The sequence below is a fragment of the Oreochromis niloticus genome, linkage group LG1, assembly GCF_001858045.2.
Source record: "Oreochromis niloticus isolate F11D_XX linkage group LG1, O_niloticus_UMD_NMBU, whole genome shotgun sequence".
Classification (NCBI taxonomy): domain Eukaryota; kingdom Metazoa; phylum Chordata; class Actinopteri; order Cichliformes; family Cichlidae; genus Oreochromis; species Oreochromis niloticus.
The window spans coordinates 5,334,688-5,350,567 of record NC_031965.2 but is presented as its reverse complement, the minus strand read 5'-3'; the positions used below and the strand labels follow the sequence as shown (position 1 = coordinate 5,350,567).

At 41.4% G+C, this 15,880-nt stretch overlaps 1 protein-coding gene across 1 annotated transcript in view; it reads right to left on the bottom strand.

Annotated features, from left to right (window-relative positions):
• LOC100701053 (CD82 antigen) overlaps positions 1-15,880 on the bottom strand; it is a 47,379-nt gene that overhangs the window by 14,876 nt on the left and 16,623 nt on the right. Inside the window, exons 2-3 of the mRNA XM_005463540.4 lie at positions 11,470-11,542; positions 8,676-8,748 (exon numbers count right to left, since the gene is read on the bottom strand). Coding sequence (XP_005463597.1) covers positions 8,676-8,748; positions 11,470-11,538 — 142 coding nt within the window. The 5' untranslated portion in view covers positions 11,539-11,542. The remainder of the gene's footprint in view (positions 1-8,675; positions 8,749-11,469; positions 11,543-15,880) is intronic.

The window sequence follows — 15,880 nt, the reverse complement described above, 5'->3', positions numbered from 1 at the left end:
GCATTTTTGAGCTGCTAATCTGCATTGCTAATCTGCTCTGTTCTTGGTAGGTAATTGTTGAAATGAACTGACTGCATCTTTGTTTATAAACTAGGGCACTGTTAGTAGATTACTCAAAGGATTTTACACTTCCATGGGCATTTGTCTCCAGCTTCAGTGACAAAACTGACACTGCAGCTCTTTGGTAAACCCTGACAGCAGCTTTTTGATACCAAAAGAGTTTTTTTGCGCTGGTCAAGACTAAATCTGGCTTTTATCGGGCATCCTGATGAATTGGGTGGGTCACTGCAAGGCTCCCATTAAGTAGGGGAGGGCACTTTCATTTTCTTCTACTTCTCTGTCTTCTTTCTGTCAGTGTGTGCATAACAGAACGATCAGGCCAGAACATAGACGTAGTGGACTCTGGTGAAGTCATTCACTCTTTAGCTGCTACTTAAAAAGCCATCTCTAGACCCAGCTGTCTTAGCTAATTATATCTCAAAAAGTCTTGAAAGGGTAGTTATCAAACAGCTAACAGATCATCTGCAGAGGAATGGCTTATTTGAAGAGTTTCAGTCAGGTTTCAGAGCTCATCACAGCACAGAAACAGCTTTAGTGAAGGTTACAAATGATCTTCTTATGGCCTCATGGACTCATCTCTGTGCCAACTGTATCTATAGATAGATACCCAACTATATCTATCTATGAAGCCAGATAACACACACAAATTAGTTAAATTGCAGGAAAGACCTGGACCTCTAACTTTCTGCTTCTTAATTCAGATAAAACTGAGGTCACTGTATTTGGCTCTGTATGTATTATTGTAGGGCCCACCTGTACAAATAAAACTGAATTGAATTTAGCCCTCCAAGAGGCTCAGCTAAAAAAAAAAAAATCCCCGCTCACCCCTGCGGGCGGTCAATCCTTCAAGCTCGGGTCCTCTACCAGAGGCCTGGGAGCTTGAGGGTCCTGCGCAGTATCTTAGCTGTTCCTAGGACTGCGCTCTTCTGGACAGAGATCTCCGATGTTGTTCCCGGGATCTGTTGGAGCCACTCACCTAACTTGGGAGTCACTGCACTTAGTGCTCCGATTACCACGGGGACCACCCGTTACCTTCACCCTCCACATCCTCTCGAGCTCTTCTCTGAGCCCTTGGTATTTCTCCAGCTTCTCGTGTTCCTTCTTCCTGATATTGCTGTCATTGGGAACCGCTACATCGATCACTACGGCCGTCTTCTTCTGTTTGTCTACCACCACTATGTCCGGTTGGTTAGCCACCACCATTTTGTCCGTCTGTATCTGGAAGTCCCACAGGATCTTAGCTCGGTCATTCTCCATCACCCTTGAGGGCATCTCCCATTTTGACCTCGGGACTTCCAGGTTATACTCGGCACAGATGTTCCTGTACACTATGCCGGCCACTTGGTTATGGCGTTCCATGTATGCCTTGCCTGCTAGCATCTTGCACCCTGCTGTTATGTGCTGGATTGTCTCTGGGGCACCTTTACACAGCCTGCACCTGGGGTCTTGCCTGGTGTGATAGACCCCAGCCTCTATGGATTTTGTACTCAGAGCTTGTTCTTGTGCTGCCATGATTAGTGCCTCTGTGCTGTCTTTCAGTCCAGCTTTGTCCAGCCACTGGTAGGATTTCTGGATATCAGCCACCTCCTCTATCTGCCGGTGGTACATACCGTGCAGGGGCACTGCCAACACTCATGGACATTACACCTTATTTATAAATCGTATTTCTGTTTATACTTCAATGCAACCAACACCCTTACCTCTTTAAACTGTATTTATTATAACATTATTTAGTATAGTTCCAACAGCACCCCCCCCCACTCAATGTGCAATATCACTGATCACACTGCACCTCTCAATGCACCTGCTAGTTAGATGGCATGTATGTGTATGTATATAGATGTAAGCGTGTATGTGGAAATATGTGTGTGTATGCATGTACGGATGCAAATATGTATATATACATACATGTATGTATGTGCGTGTATGTTTGCAGGTGTATGTATAACTTGTACATATCTTTCTTGTGTAAATGTAATTTGTCTGTTATTGTGTAAATACTTACGCTACTGTGTACTCCACACACATGGAGAGATGCCAAACTGCCTTTCACTGTTCTTGTAACAGTGACAATAAAAAACTATTCTATTCTATTCCATGATGGTTCCTCGCCTTCCTCCTCTTTCTTGGGTTTCTGCTGCCTGAGGTATTCACTGAGCACGCTGTCAGTTGGGGCCATCTTGGTGATGTATTGTGGGTTGCGAGTGTGGAGTGATGAGTAAGGGAGTGAGCGCACTAGGCTGATGTGATGCATACTGATGCTGGACAGAGCTGAAAGAGCCCTGTGTCTGATGAGGACACCTGCTGAGCAGCCATGGATGACAAACATCCTCAGTGATGTTCACTGTTCTATTCTTTCTCTATTACACTTGGTCACTGTCTCTATATGTCTTCATTGACCCTTCTTCAGTCATGTCTGTACCTTTTTCCCCCTCATGGACACAACTCATCTTTCTCTTCTCTTAATCTCTTTTTACCATCTTGATATATTTTTACTGCAGGTTAACCTTGTAAGTTTTAAAGATCTTTCTGATGTTAGATTTACAATCTGCTAAGTCATAACAAACAATGGCTCTTCAGTTACTGAACAACTACAAACAGATGTGTTTCCAAACTGAAGCTTTTGGTATATGCCTTTGGTTTAAGATTCAGTATATTCATGAAAATGTTTCTGCTGTGGTCAGACTTTAAACATCTAACATTTAATCCAGTTTTCCTCTTTGACATTTTAGTGTTCATTCTTGTACTTTAATTTTATATCCCTCAAGAATTTTGATGTCCCACCAAGTGTTCTTTTGATCTATAGCAAGGTTATTGAGAATCCTTAGCGACCATGTCCGTCTGATCTGTACTGCACTGATACAGACACACAGTCCTCTGTCAGGGTTAAGGACAGATCGAAGTTTTACGTTTTGATACCAGCGTTAAATCTGTATTTCTATTTGGAATATGTTAACTGCTATTGTTAATAATAACTGTTATGTGTAAGGCAGTATCATGCCCAACTTGAACACCTGCAGAAGCAAATATCTGTGAATACAGAAAAGCAGATGAGAAATGTAAAAAAAACCCTTCCTAATAAGTACTAAAATAATCATAACCGTTGTTTGTTTTTTTGTGATTTTTCCTGACTGACTGAATTCATTAGAGGGTCCATTGTCCCTCTTGCGGGGATACTCCCACAGGGTTTAAATCTGGGACTCTCCACCATTTGACCCTAAAACTGAAGAAGCTTCTCGGATGACAGGTGAAATGTCTTCAAGCAACTCAAAGAAGTCCAGATGCTTTTCTTTCCAAGCTCTTTAGTTGAAAACAGAACTTCACAAAAACTTCATGAGAAACTTTAAAAGCAATGTCACTGACTGTTATGTCTTCATTTAATTATCTCATTATCTCAAGGTGCTTTATATCTTAAGGTAAAGACCCTACAGTAATTCAAAGAAAACAGAGAAAACTCCAACAATCACATGAACCCCTATGAGCAAGCACTTTGGCAACAGTGGGAAGGAAAAACTTCCTTTTCCTCTCAACCACCCAGGATAGGTTAGGAGGGAACTGAGGAGGATTAATGGCAAGAAGGCAGTGGGCCCAGATGGCATCAGCTCAAGGGTCGTCAGGTCCTGCGCGGACCAACTGTGTGGGGTGATGGAGCACCTCTTCAACCTGAGCCTGAGGCTGGGGAGAGTCCCACAGCTCTGGAAAACCTCCTGTGTCGTACCAGTGCCAAAGACTTCACGCCCCAAGGACCTCAACAGCTACAGGCCGGTGGCTCTGACATCCCACCTGATGAAGACCCTGGAGCGGTTGATCCTGGCTCAGCTTCGGCTCCTGGTGAGTTCATCACTGGACCCACTTCAGTTTGCCTACCAACCTGGCATTGGAGCAGATGATGCCGTCATTCACCTCCTACATCGTTCCCTCACTCACCTGGAGACTGCTGGGAGCACTGTGAGAATCATGTTCTTTGATTTCTCCAGTGCCTTCAACACCATTCTTCCCTTGGTTCTGAAGGACAAGCTGGAGAACTCTGGAGTGGACCATCACCTCACTACCTGGATTTTGGACTACCTCACCGACCGACCACAGTATGTGAGGACTCAGGGCTGTGTGTCGGACAGGGTCGTCTGCAGTACAGGGGCCCCACAGGGAACGGTTCTGGCTCCGTTCCTCTTCACCATCTACACTGCAGACTTCTCCCACAACTGCACCCAGTGCTTCCTGCAGAAGTTCTCTGATGACTCTGCAATAGTCGGCCTCATCACTGATGGGGACGACAGGGAGTACAGAGGACTGACTCAAGACTTTGTGGATTGGTGCCAGCTGAACTACCTCCAGATCAATGCCAGTAAAACAAAGGAGCTGGTGGTAGACTTCCGCAGGCACAAGCATCCTCCACTGCAACCACTGAACATCCAAGGTATGGACATTGAGGCTGTGGACAGCTACAGGTACCTTGGTGTTCATCTGAACAGCAAACTGGACTGGACTCATAACTCAGACGCCCTCTACAGGAAAGGGCAGAGCAGGCTGTACCTGCTGCGGAGACTCAGGTCGTTTGGAGTGGAGGGCCCACTCCTGAAGACCTTCTATGACTCTGTGGTGGCCTCAGCCATCTTTTATGGAGTGGTCTGCTGGGGCGGCAGCATCTCTGCTGGGGACAGGAAGAGACTGAACAGGCTGATCCGAAGAGCCAGCTCTGTTCTAGGATGCCCTCTGGACCCAGTGGAGGTGGTGAGTGACAGGAGAATGGCTGCATAGGCTAAGCTGTCATCCCTGTTGGACAACATCTCCCACCCCATGCAGGAGACTGTGACAGCACTGAGCAGCTCCTTCAGTGGGAGACTGCGGCACCCACGGTGTGGGATGGAGAGATTTCGCAGGTCTTTCCTCCCCACTGCTGTCAGACTCCACAATAAAGACTTTTGCAGCTGATCAAACCCTCACACGTGCAATAAGACTGCTATATGTGCAGTTCTTTCTCTGACAAAGTTGTACTTTTGTATTTTCTTACTCAGTTGTATATAGTATTTGTATTCTATTTTATTCTATTGTATATAGTATTTTATTTTATTTTATTTTATTGCATTCCAGTGTTTTCTAATTTCTGCTACATAACTTTGCACTTTTGCTGTAACAAAACAAATTTCCCACCTGTGGGACTAATAAAGGTCATCTTTATCTTTATCTTTATCTTTAACAGGAAGAAACCTCCGGCAGAACCAGACTCAGGAATGGATGGCCATCTGCCGTGACCAGTTGGGGCTAGGAAAAGGAAGATGGGACAAAGACACACTGTGGAAGAGAGCCAGTGATTAATAATAACTAATATGCAGAGAGGTGTGTAAACCCGTAGTAAGGGAAAAGGGTCACGAAGAAGAAACACACAATGCATCATGGGAATCCCCAAGCAGCCTAGATGCACTGCAGTGTAACTAAGGGAGAATTCAGGATCACTTAATCCTGCCCTAGCTATAGAGTACAATAACTTCAGTTTTATCTGAATTTAGAAGCAGGTCATCCAGGTCTTTATGTCTTTAAGATATTCAGTTTAACTAATTGGTGTGTGTTATCTGGTATCATGGATAGATAGATGGATAGAGTTGTCATCTGCATAGCAGTGAAAATGTATGCTGTGCCTTCTAATGATGCTGCCTAAGGGAAGCATGTATAATGTAAACAGAATTGGTCCTAGCACTGAACCCTGTGGAACTCCATAATCAACCTCAGTGTGTGAAGAGGACTCTCCATTTACATGAACAAATTGGAGTCTATTAGATAGATATGATACAAACCACTGCAGTGCAGTACCTGTAATACCTACAGCATGTTCTAATCGCTCTAATAGGATATTATGGTCGACAGTATCGAACGCTGCACTGAGGTCTAGCAGGACAAGCACAGAGATGAGTCCACTGTCAGAGGCCATAAGAAGATCATTTGTAACCTTCACTAAAGCTGTTTCTGTGCTGTGATGAGCTCTGAAACCTGACTGAAAGTCTTCAAATAAGCCATTCCTCTGCAGATGATCTGTTAGCTGTTTGACAACTACTCTTTCAAGACATTTTGAAAGAAAAGGAAGGTTAGAGATTGGCTTATAATTAGCTAAGACTGCTGGGTCTAGAGATGGCTTTTAAAGTAACGGTTTAATTACTGCCAGCTTGAAGGCAAAGAGCAAAACATACAAAAAATTAAGGAAAGTAGCTGGATATATTTGTTTAACTCAACATGCATACACCTCAAGACATAATTTCCTGGTATCACCAACAACTGTTGGCTTTCAGACTTCTTTAAGATCAATTACTGATAATATTGTTGCTAATGGAATAACTACATAAAAATGTACAGGTAGTCCATACTACTACATTGAAGAAGTTTAGGAAACACAGTTTGTAGCACATACTTTATGTTGATTAAATTATTATATATTATATTTGACCAACCCCCCAAAAATCATAATGTAAAGCCAAAATCTATAACTCATCAGTATCATAGGCTGTAACATAGTTTCTCTGCACCGGTTTAATGTCTATGATGTATAGTCACAGAAGTATCAATACATTGGATGTAAAAAACATAGATTCATTACTAAAATAATTACTGTAAAAGGGATTTCATGGTAAGCTGTCTCTTTGTTTTACAGATTTTAGCCTTATTTTAAATGGGATCTGATGATTGTTTAAAAAAAAAAAAAAAAATCAATTATCCAGAATTTGCTGGAAAATGTTCAAAAAATGAAATCCTTTGACAAAATATGAATGGTATGCTTATGTCTGATCATATATTGATACAGTTTTGAGTTTCATAGTTTGTTTTAACAATTCAAATAAGTAAACCATAAAATCTGAGGTTCCCAATGTTTGCATTTCTTCTTTTTTCTTCCTGTCACACAAACAAACAGTGACACTTGGAGCTAGAACATGGCCACATTTAGGCTCTTAATCATAGCCTTTTGTTTTTTTTGGCCTAAATGCAACCCATAAGGGGTTTAGTGGGAAGGATCCACTGGAGAAAATACAATATAACATTTCTGTTTTAGTAGGACTCACACCAAATGCTGGTCAAGACAGTAGGTTGTATTTTTATACTCCTATTCAATAAGAGCACAACACACAGAAAAGTGACTGAAGTAAAGTTAAAACCACAGGAGGAAAAAGTACAGACTTTCTTTACTTAGATAGAACTATAGATACCTGTGTTAAAAAAATACTCCAGTAAAAGTAAAAGTACTGAGGTAAAAGTGAAAAAGTATAGGCTCTGAAATGTACTCAAAGTAAGAAAGTAAAAAGTAGCTCCTGGAAGGACATTCCTACTTACCATTTTTACAAAGGAAACCAATACCTGTGCTATATTAATATTATAAAATTAATATTCCTACATGATAATTGAAATATTTAATATAAATTGTAATTCTATTGAATGCACTCAGTTTGAATCTGTTATGTAGGACGCAAGCAAAGAGAGACCATTTTAAAAAGAACATTCTGCTGCCTACACGGTAGAGGGTGACTTTGCCGCCACATCTAAACAGTAAAACTAGTACAATAAGGGGTTACAGTGGGATTCAGCAGGTGGGGAACCCTTAGATCTCCGTAGTGTCTCAGCATAGGGAAAAGAATCACAACTCAAAATGTCTTGGCCGATTCCCATTTTCCACACTGACTGCATACTGTATATTGTGTTGTTACTAGAATGTTGGTACAAATGTGGAGTCAGCAAATTAATCTAACCATCATCATCTTAAATGCAAATTAGCATTGTTGATGTAAACCAACAATTGCAATGAACACCACAGCCACTGTGCACCAGTCCAGCACAGTGCTTTACAATAAATTAACCACAGTATGACAAGCTAACATCTTTATCTCATACAAACTGCCAACTATTTTCAGCAACACACTCTGCGCCAAACTGCACACAACAGTTGGTATGTTTGTTTATGTTTGTTAAGCTGATAAAAATGTTGAATTTCAAATTACCTGACACTTAAAAAATATAACTCCCTTCATGTTTCCTCCATGTAACGCTAGCTAGATTTGAAGTACCGCAACCACAACATACGGACACCTGCACTCCTTTCAGCCCACTTTGACTCATAGGATATACACTCTAGATCAGTGGTCCCCAACCTTTTTTGGGCCACGGACCGGTTTAACGTCACACACTATTTTCACGGATCGGCCTTTAAGGTGTCGCGGATAAATACAACAAAATAAAACAATACGACGAAGACAAAAACTGTGGCATTTTGTAAATATAATAATAAATGAGAATTCACTTTGTAATTGTTAACTTTATTAGCAGCGTTCTCCTGAAATGCGCCAACAATATAAAGAGTTAGATCCTCCTATCTGCCCCTTAATGCTCTCTCGTCGCTATGGTAACGTGTAAATACTTCTTTCAAAAAAAGACACACAACTACAACATGGGAAAAGACCCAGGGACACCAAGTTAACAATAAAAACCCCGAAAACCATAAATTTAAATAAACACTCAAGTACAGATACCTAAAAATTAATTCAAGTACAGTAACAAAGTATTTGTACCTCGTTACTTCCCACCACTGGTTAAAACACACAGAGAAGTACAGATGACCTCACACCTGATCAAGCACTTACTCAGGGCAACGATGAAAGTCTGACTGTCCAGGAGAATCCAAAATCCAAAGCCAACGATGACGGCCCCAAACAGCTGGAGGATACATATGAGAACTGCATGAGAACTATCAGAATGAAAGGATGTCACAATACCAGAAATTTGATAGTTACAAACACCACTTCATTTCCATGATTTTCATGTATTTTAAAATAAACTTTGATCAAAATCGGTGCTAAAAACTCATCAATGAGAAGCATGAAATTATGTGTTTTCAGAAATGTCTAAAGGTAAACTGTAGGTGAAATATCTGTCAGTACAAATAGGAACACAGTGGAAACTAAACCGTAGGGACTATGTCAAAAGCCGCAAATGCAGAGAGTGAAATGCAGGTACAATGAAAACCCACTTCTATTAAGAGTTTTAATGCAAGACCGCAAATTGTTGATTCATTTCTTGACATTTTACCTTTATTTTGACAAAAAGCTGCTGTATTGAATATTCCTTAACATTAGCCAACAAGCCAACAACATGTTTGCCTGTTTGTCTATGTCTGTTTGGAATTACATTAACACTACCGGTCAAAGGTTTTAGAACACCTCACTTTCTCCAATGTTTTATTGAAAATTATGCAGTTCAACATCTCATTGCACTCTGAAATGAAAGCATAGTACAAATAAGCAATTGGACTCATCAGTGTAGCCACCTTTGGCAGATATAACAGCTGAACACACCTGTGGCATTCTTTCCACAATAGAAATCCAATATTCTTCAGAAAGTTCTTCCCATATCTGTTGCATAACTTCCCATAAATGTGGACCTTTCATTCTTCTGTCCAGTTCATCCCAAACCAGCTCGATGGGGTTTAAATCTGGAGACTGTGCTGGACACTCCATGTTTTCAAGCTTACCATCTTGTTCTTTTTTCGCGGAGGTTGTTCTGACATAGCTTGAACAATATGTTGTGGGTCATTATCTTTGATGTAGGATGAATCCCTGACCAACTAGGTGCATACCAGAGGGTACTGCATGGTGCTGCAGAATGCTGTGGTAGCCATTTTGGTTCAGGGTGCCTCTCACTCTGTACAAGTCACCGACCCTGAATCCAGCAAAACCGGCCCAGACCATCACACTTCCTCCTCCATGTTTGAAAGTTGATGGAACTGTGGAACCATCCTTTCACCTATTCGATGGTGTACAAAGATCCTACGTGATGAACTGAAGATTTCAAATTTTGAATCATCAGTCCCTTCTTCCGGTCTTCAGTAGTCCAATGGTGGTGTTTCATGGCCCAGGCAAGCCTCTTTGCCAATGGCTTTCTTGCTGCAACTCGTCCTGTCAAACCTGCAGCTCAAAGTCTTCTCTTCATAGTTGAAACTTAGATTTGCTTACGCCTATCACACAAGCTGTTAACTCTCAGACACTTGTCCTCTGATTCAGTTGTGTCTTTGGGTCTGCAGACCTCTTCCTGTCAGGGTTTGTTTCTGAGTGCCTTTTGATGGTGAAGGAAACTGTACTTACTGACACCTTGACTTTCTTTGCTATGATGGTCTGTCTCCATTGATAATTGCCCTTTTCTCACCATTTTTGCATCAACGCACTACTTTCTGCAGTACAATACTGTTCAGCTGATTTTTACAGTGCGTTCCAACACTGCTAATATGCACACAGAGGGGGTTGTAAGTAATCCAAAACAGTTGGAACAGCTGTAGGAATTAGTAGCACCAGCTTTCAAGGCTTCATCAACTTCCATTGCTGCTGAACAGCTTTAAATTGTTAACCCATTTTGAAAAAAAAGCCTTTTTATATAATTCCTACATGTAGATTATTTTTCAGTTTTGGGTAACCTTACCTTTTTTAAAAAAAAGGTCTGGCAGTTCACCACTTACCTTTGTATCATTTCGAGCTATTCATTGGACATGAACGACTTGAATTGCAATAAATAACTGGAAAAATTGGGGTGTTCTAAAACTTTTGACCAGTAGTGTATGCCAAAAGTTCAGTGCGCGAAAACCACCCCCAAACTATTGCAAGCACAATTAAATTCCTTACATGTTAATTTAATAACATGTATACATAGAACTCACAGCATAAACTACCTTAACTTTTCACTGTTTGGAGGGCAGAGCCCAACGGAAGATTGGTCACTTTGGTGGACTGTTGATGTTAGTGCCTTAAACTGACTTAAACTGTCAGAGCAAAACAAGCACTACTTTAAACCATATATATCGATCCATCCTTTTTCTTCTGCTTATCCAATTTAAGGGGGTGGAAAGTCTATTTCAGCTGTCACAGAGCAAAAGGCAGAGTACACCCTGGACAGAAATACCTTAAACGCCCGGGCCCTTGGTATTCCAACATAACATTGCATTGTAACAAGATAATCTGTTACTCACCACCTGTCAGTGGTTTAATCTTTTGTTATTTTAGTTATATTTACATGCTCAAAATAAACTATATTCTATTCTATTCTGTTCTATTTAGCACCATTTGACACAATCTAACATCTATAAAATTCTTCTAAAAAGTAGAGGAGGCCAAAGCATGATATTCTACAATACAAGCCGGGCAGTCTTCCCATGCTTACTTATGTGTTATCAAATGTACTTTGTTATTGTAGGGTTTTTATCTTACCATATTAAGCGCCTTGAGGCGACTCTTGTTGTGATTTGGCGCAATATTAAATAAAATTGAAATGAACTGAATGAAATGGAATAAACTCAATCACAAACATACAGCTGCTCTAACACCATCCTAAAGGTGCATTTTTCTGCAACAGAACACTTTTATGAGTCACTAGTAAATTTAAAATACTTACAAAGAAGATGAGGTTGAAGAGGAACAAGAAGTACTTGCTCACTGTTATGCAGCCTTTCCCCATGGTCATTTATCTGTGAACATGAGACAAATGAAGAGTCATAATAGAAATTTACATTAACAGACCCAGAAGCGGAGATTATTACAGGATGCAGTTTAATTGTAACAGATCAGCTTTAGCGATGATCTTGATGTAAAGAAGTGGCAACAGATGCTGTAAGAATTAGAAACCACTGTGGATCATGATGATCAGATCAGGACCAGGGGCTCAAATCTAAAGGATTACACCTGCAAAACCAGTATGACCTCAATCTGTGAGCATGGGGAAACTGCACTGGCAGTCTTCATAAAATTGAAGCAAGGATGAATGGAAAAATGTACCAAGACATTCTTGATAACAATCGGCTGCCATCCACCAGGATTATGAAGACCAAATGAGGGTGTATGCTTCAGCAAGTCAATGATCCCAAACACACAACCAAGGAAACTCTCAGTTGGTTTCAGAAAAAGAAACTAAAGCTGCTGGAATGGCCCAGCCAATCACCTTCATGGATGTTTGTAAGGCTATCATGGCCCAGCTGGGTCTGTTCCTGGGGGGTGCATATGTATGCGAAGGACCGACCTTTTGCCTTCACCCGCTGGCTGCAGGATGCGGCGGAGAGGGGGCTGCAGCATGGCCCTTCACCAGGAGACAAAGTGCTTGTATTACTCTCTTCTTCTAGCTCAAAGTTACTCGCAAAGTTACTCAGCCAACTCGAAGAAGTGTGCAGTTGGATGGAGGGAGGTACAGTGCACTTGTGAGGCAGACAGGTGCAATCTCAGATACCATACCATAATTTATTTATATAGCACTTTAAAAACAACACATGGCTGACAAAACTGCTGTACAGCAGAAAGATAAAAAGTACAAAAAGAATAATAACTACAATAATTAAATAACAATAAAATAACAGTGTCAGTTACCCACTGAGTCAAAGACCAGTGAATAAAAATGAGTTTTTAATCTGGATTTAAAAACCAGCACTGATGCAGATTGCCTAATGTGAAGAGGAAGATCATTCCAAAGCTTTGGGGCAACAGTAGAGTCTCCTCTAAGTTTCAGCCGTGATCTACTGACTGAGAGCAACAGCTGCTCAGCTGACCGGAGTGAACGAGGGGGGACATAGGGCTTCAGCAGATCGGACAAATATACAGGTGCCAGACCATTTAAGGATTTAAAAACCAGTGAAAGGATTTTAAAATAGATTCTAAATTCAATTGGAAGCCAATGTAAGGAGGCCAGAACCGGAGTAATATGCTCAAATTTTCTTTTACCAGTTAAAAACTGTGCTGCAGCATTCTGCACCAGTTGCAGGTGTGACAGAGTGGATGCACTTAAATGGAGAAAACAACAGCCATTGCATCCTGCCCGTGTCTCAAGATCAAAAAAGGTTCTTGGGGCTGGCTGGGTACTACTGTTGGTTTGTGCCTGGGTTTGCAAAGTTATCCAGTCCCTTGACTAATCTCACCCAAAATGGGGAGCCAGATCTGGTCCAGTGGATGGAGCAGTGTCAGAGGGCTGGGGGCCATTTTGTCCCAGCAGGTAAGGGGGTCGACCGACCCATTGTGTACATCAGCCAGAAGCTGTCAGAGAGAGTAAGGTCACATATATCACGATGGAGGAGTCTGACCACCTGGTGGCCAGTCCACTCCCTTCGTTATTACCTCTCAGGATGCTCATTTGCCTCGCTGCAATGGCTCCACTGCATGAAGGATGCCAACGCCCGGATCACCTGCTGAAATCTGGCCCTATAGCCCTTTAAGGTCAAGGTGGTCAATAGGTCAGGGGTGCAAATGGTCATGGCCGGTTTTCTCTCTATTTGCAACTGTAACTGACTGGATTGCCATACCAAACACTGCAAATGACTTCTGTGTGGTGGCTCATATCTATGGAAAAAAAACAAACCAACCTGAATGGACCATCAATCAGCTCTCCCTCCACAGAGTAGTGGCATTTACTGTCCAATAAATCTATGGAAATCTGGGTGAGATATGGAAAACCTGCTCAATGCTTCCCCTGGTAGTGGAGCCCTGTGGGCGACCCACTTTCCTGTTACTGTAAATGGGTTACACCAGTGTTTGTTCCAGTTCGGAAAGGGTGGCACCTACAGGGATGGCAGTGGGAATAGAATATCCAGTGAGAAAGATTTTGGTGAATTCCTGTAGCAAAGTCAGATTGAAGTGACTGTCTCACTCAGGGGTCGGCAACCTGCGGCTCCGGAGCCGCATGCGGCTCTTTAGTCCTTATAGTGCGGCTCCGCCTGGTTTGGGAAAATAAATTAGAAGTATTTCGCTGAAGTGTATTTTATTTATGTTAGTTCTTTTAAACTTGTAGTTCTAAATTGGAAGATTATTGTGATATTGAAATATAAATATAAAATTATATTCTATTATTTTTTCCTCGCTCAATATAAGCGTCACACTCGCGGAAGCCGGTATTCCCGCCGAAACGCCGTGCATTTATCGAGACTTTCAACCCCAGGTAGGCCAATTATGGATCTTCGGATCCACATTATGTCAGCAGCTCCACCGTGAACTATGTTAAAGACAAACACTGCTCACGCCTCACAGACGACAGATGACAGCTACAGTCCTGCGTAAACTGACTTCGCACAGCACCGATTTGCGGACTCTGTGCACAGAGGTTCAGGATCAGAAGTCTCATTGTAAACATATCACGGCAGACCCGACGATGTTTCCATGAACGCGCTTTTCAGCATCTCTTTATTGACCACTTTTCACACACGGTTGCTGTACGCATACAGCCGGCTGTAGCTTCGCAGCTCACAGCCCGACACACACCACCAACAACAACAGCAGAGAGAGCACAGACTTTAAGGCGGCGAGGCGTGATTGCGGGTGCCGCTCAGGTGCGTCCGCCTCCCCTGCAGCGGCGTTGCAGACCACGCCCCGCCGCACACATTAACCAGGTAAAATACATATTTAGGCAGAATTTTGCAAATATCTATTTTTCATTTTTCAGCAGCATAGTGCTTTTTACCAATTATTTTTTTTAAAGTCAGGTCAAGGCTCCAAAAGCCCAAAGGAGATATAAGGGAGGCGGCTCACAACAGTTTTTGTTTGCTACATGGATCATTTTAGTTCAGCTGGGTGTCTTTGCTTTTGTTATATTTCTTTAAGAGTTCAAAATGTGTTAATTACATAAATAAAATGTAATTTTCTCTGTAGCACTTCATGGATTTCATAAGCAACACACCTTAGTTGTTCACATAAAGATAAAAAACAATATATACAGTGTTATCTTCATTTTAGATGTCAAAAAGTATTTGCGGCTCCCAGTGTTTTCTTTTGCGTGGAAACCGGGTCCAAATGGCTCTTTGGGTGTAAAAGGTTGCAGACCCCTGGTCTAACTACACACACACACACACACACACACACACACACACACACACAAAATTAAGCTGATCTTCTATGGTCTGCTTTCAAACTTTGGATCTTTTAAGGACAAATTGTTAGTGGGGTTGGGTGATCTAAAAGTGAAAGTCAAAAGCATAGACATTTTTTATGAGCCATTCAAGTAACCCTGGCATTCATTTTGATGGTGTCATTAAATTCCATGACAAGACCAACAACACAGTGCTTAAATAAGTATTGAACATGTTTGTAATTTTCAAAATAAATATATTTGGAAAGGTGCTCTTGACATGAAACATTCACCAGTTGCTGGTAACAACCCATCCAACCCACACATGCAGAGAAATCAAACCATAGATGTCCATAAATTATGTGTCATAATGAGAAATGACACAAGGAACAATATTGAACACTGTTACTGAAATTTATTTATTACTTTGTACAGAAGCCTTTGTTGGTGATGACAGCTTCAAGACTCCCGTACGGAGAAACTAGTTGCATGCATTGCTCAGGTGTGATTTTGGCCAGTGAGTTTTGAACTGTGAGTTTTAGTTCTTTACATAGATTTTCAATTGGATACATGTCAGGTGATTGGCTGGGCCATTCTAGCAGCTTTATTTTCTTTCTTTGAAACCAGTTGAGAGTTTCTTTGGCTGTGCTTTGGATCACTGCATTGTTGAAACATCCACCCTTATTTCATCTTCATCATCCTGGTAGATGGAAGTCAGTTTTTATCAAGAATGTCTGGGTACATTTTTCCATTCATCCTTCCTTCAATTTTTAGAAGACTGCCAGTACCATATGCCAATAAACAGCCTCACAGCATAATGTTTCCACCTTCAAACTTCACTGTTGGTATGGTGTTTTTGACCTCCAAACAAGATCTGTATTATGGCACACTGTAAAAAAGATCCGTATATTTAACAGTGAAAGACAGTAAAAATACGACAGGAAAAACCTGTTAATTATAAAACAGTTTAAAACTGTTGATTTGATGT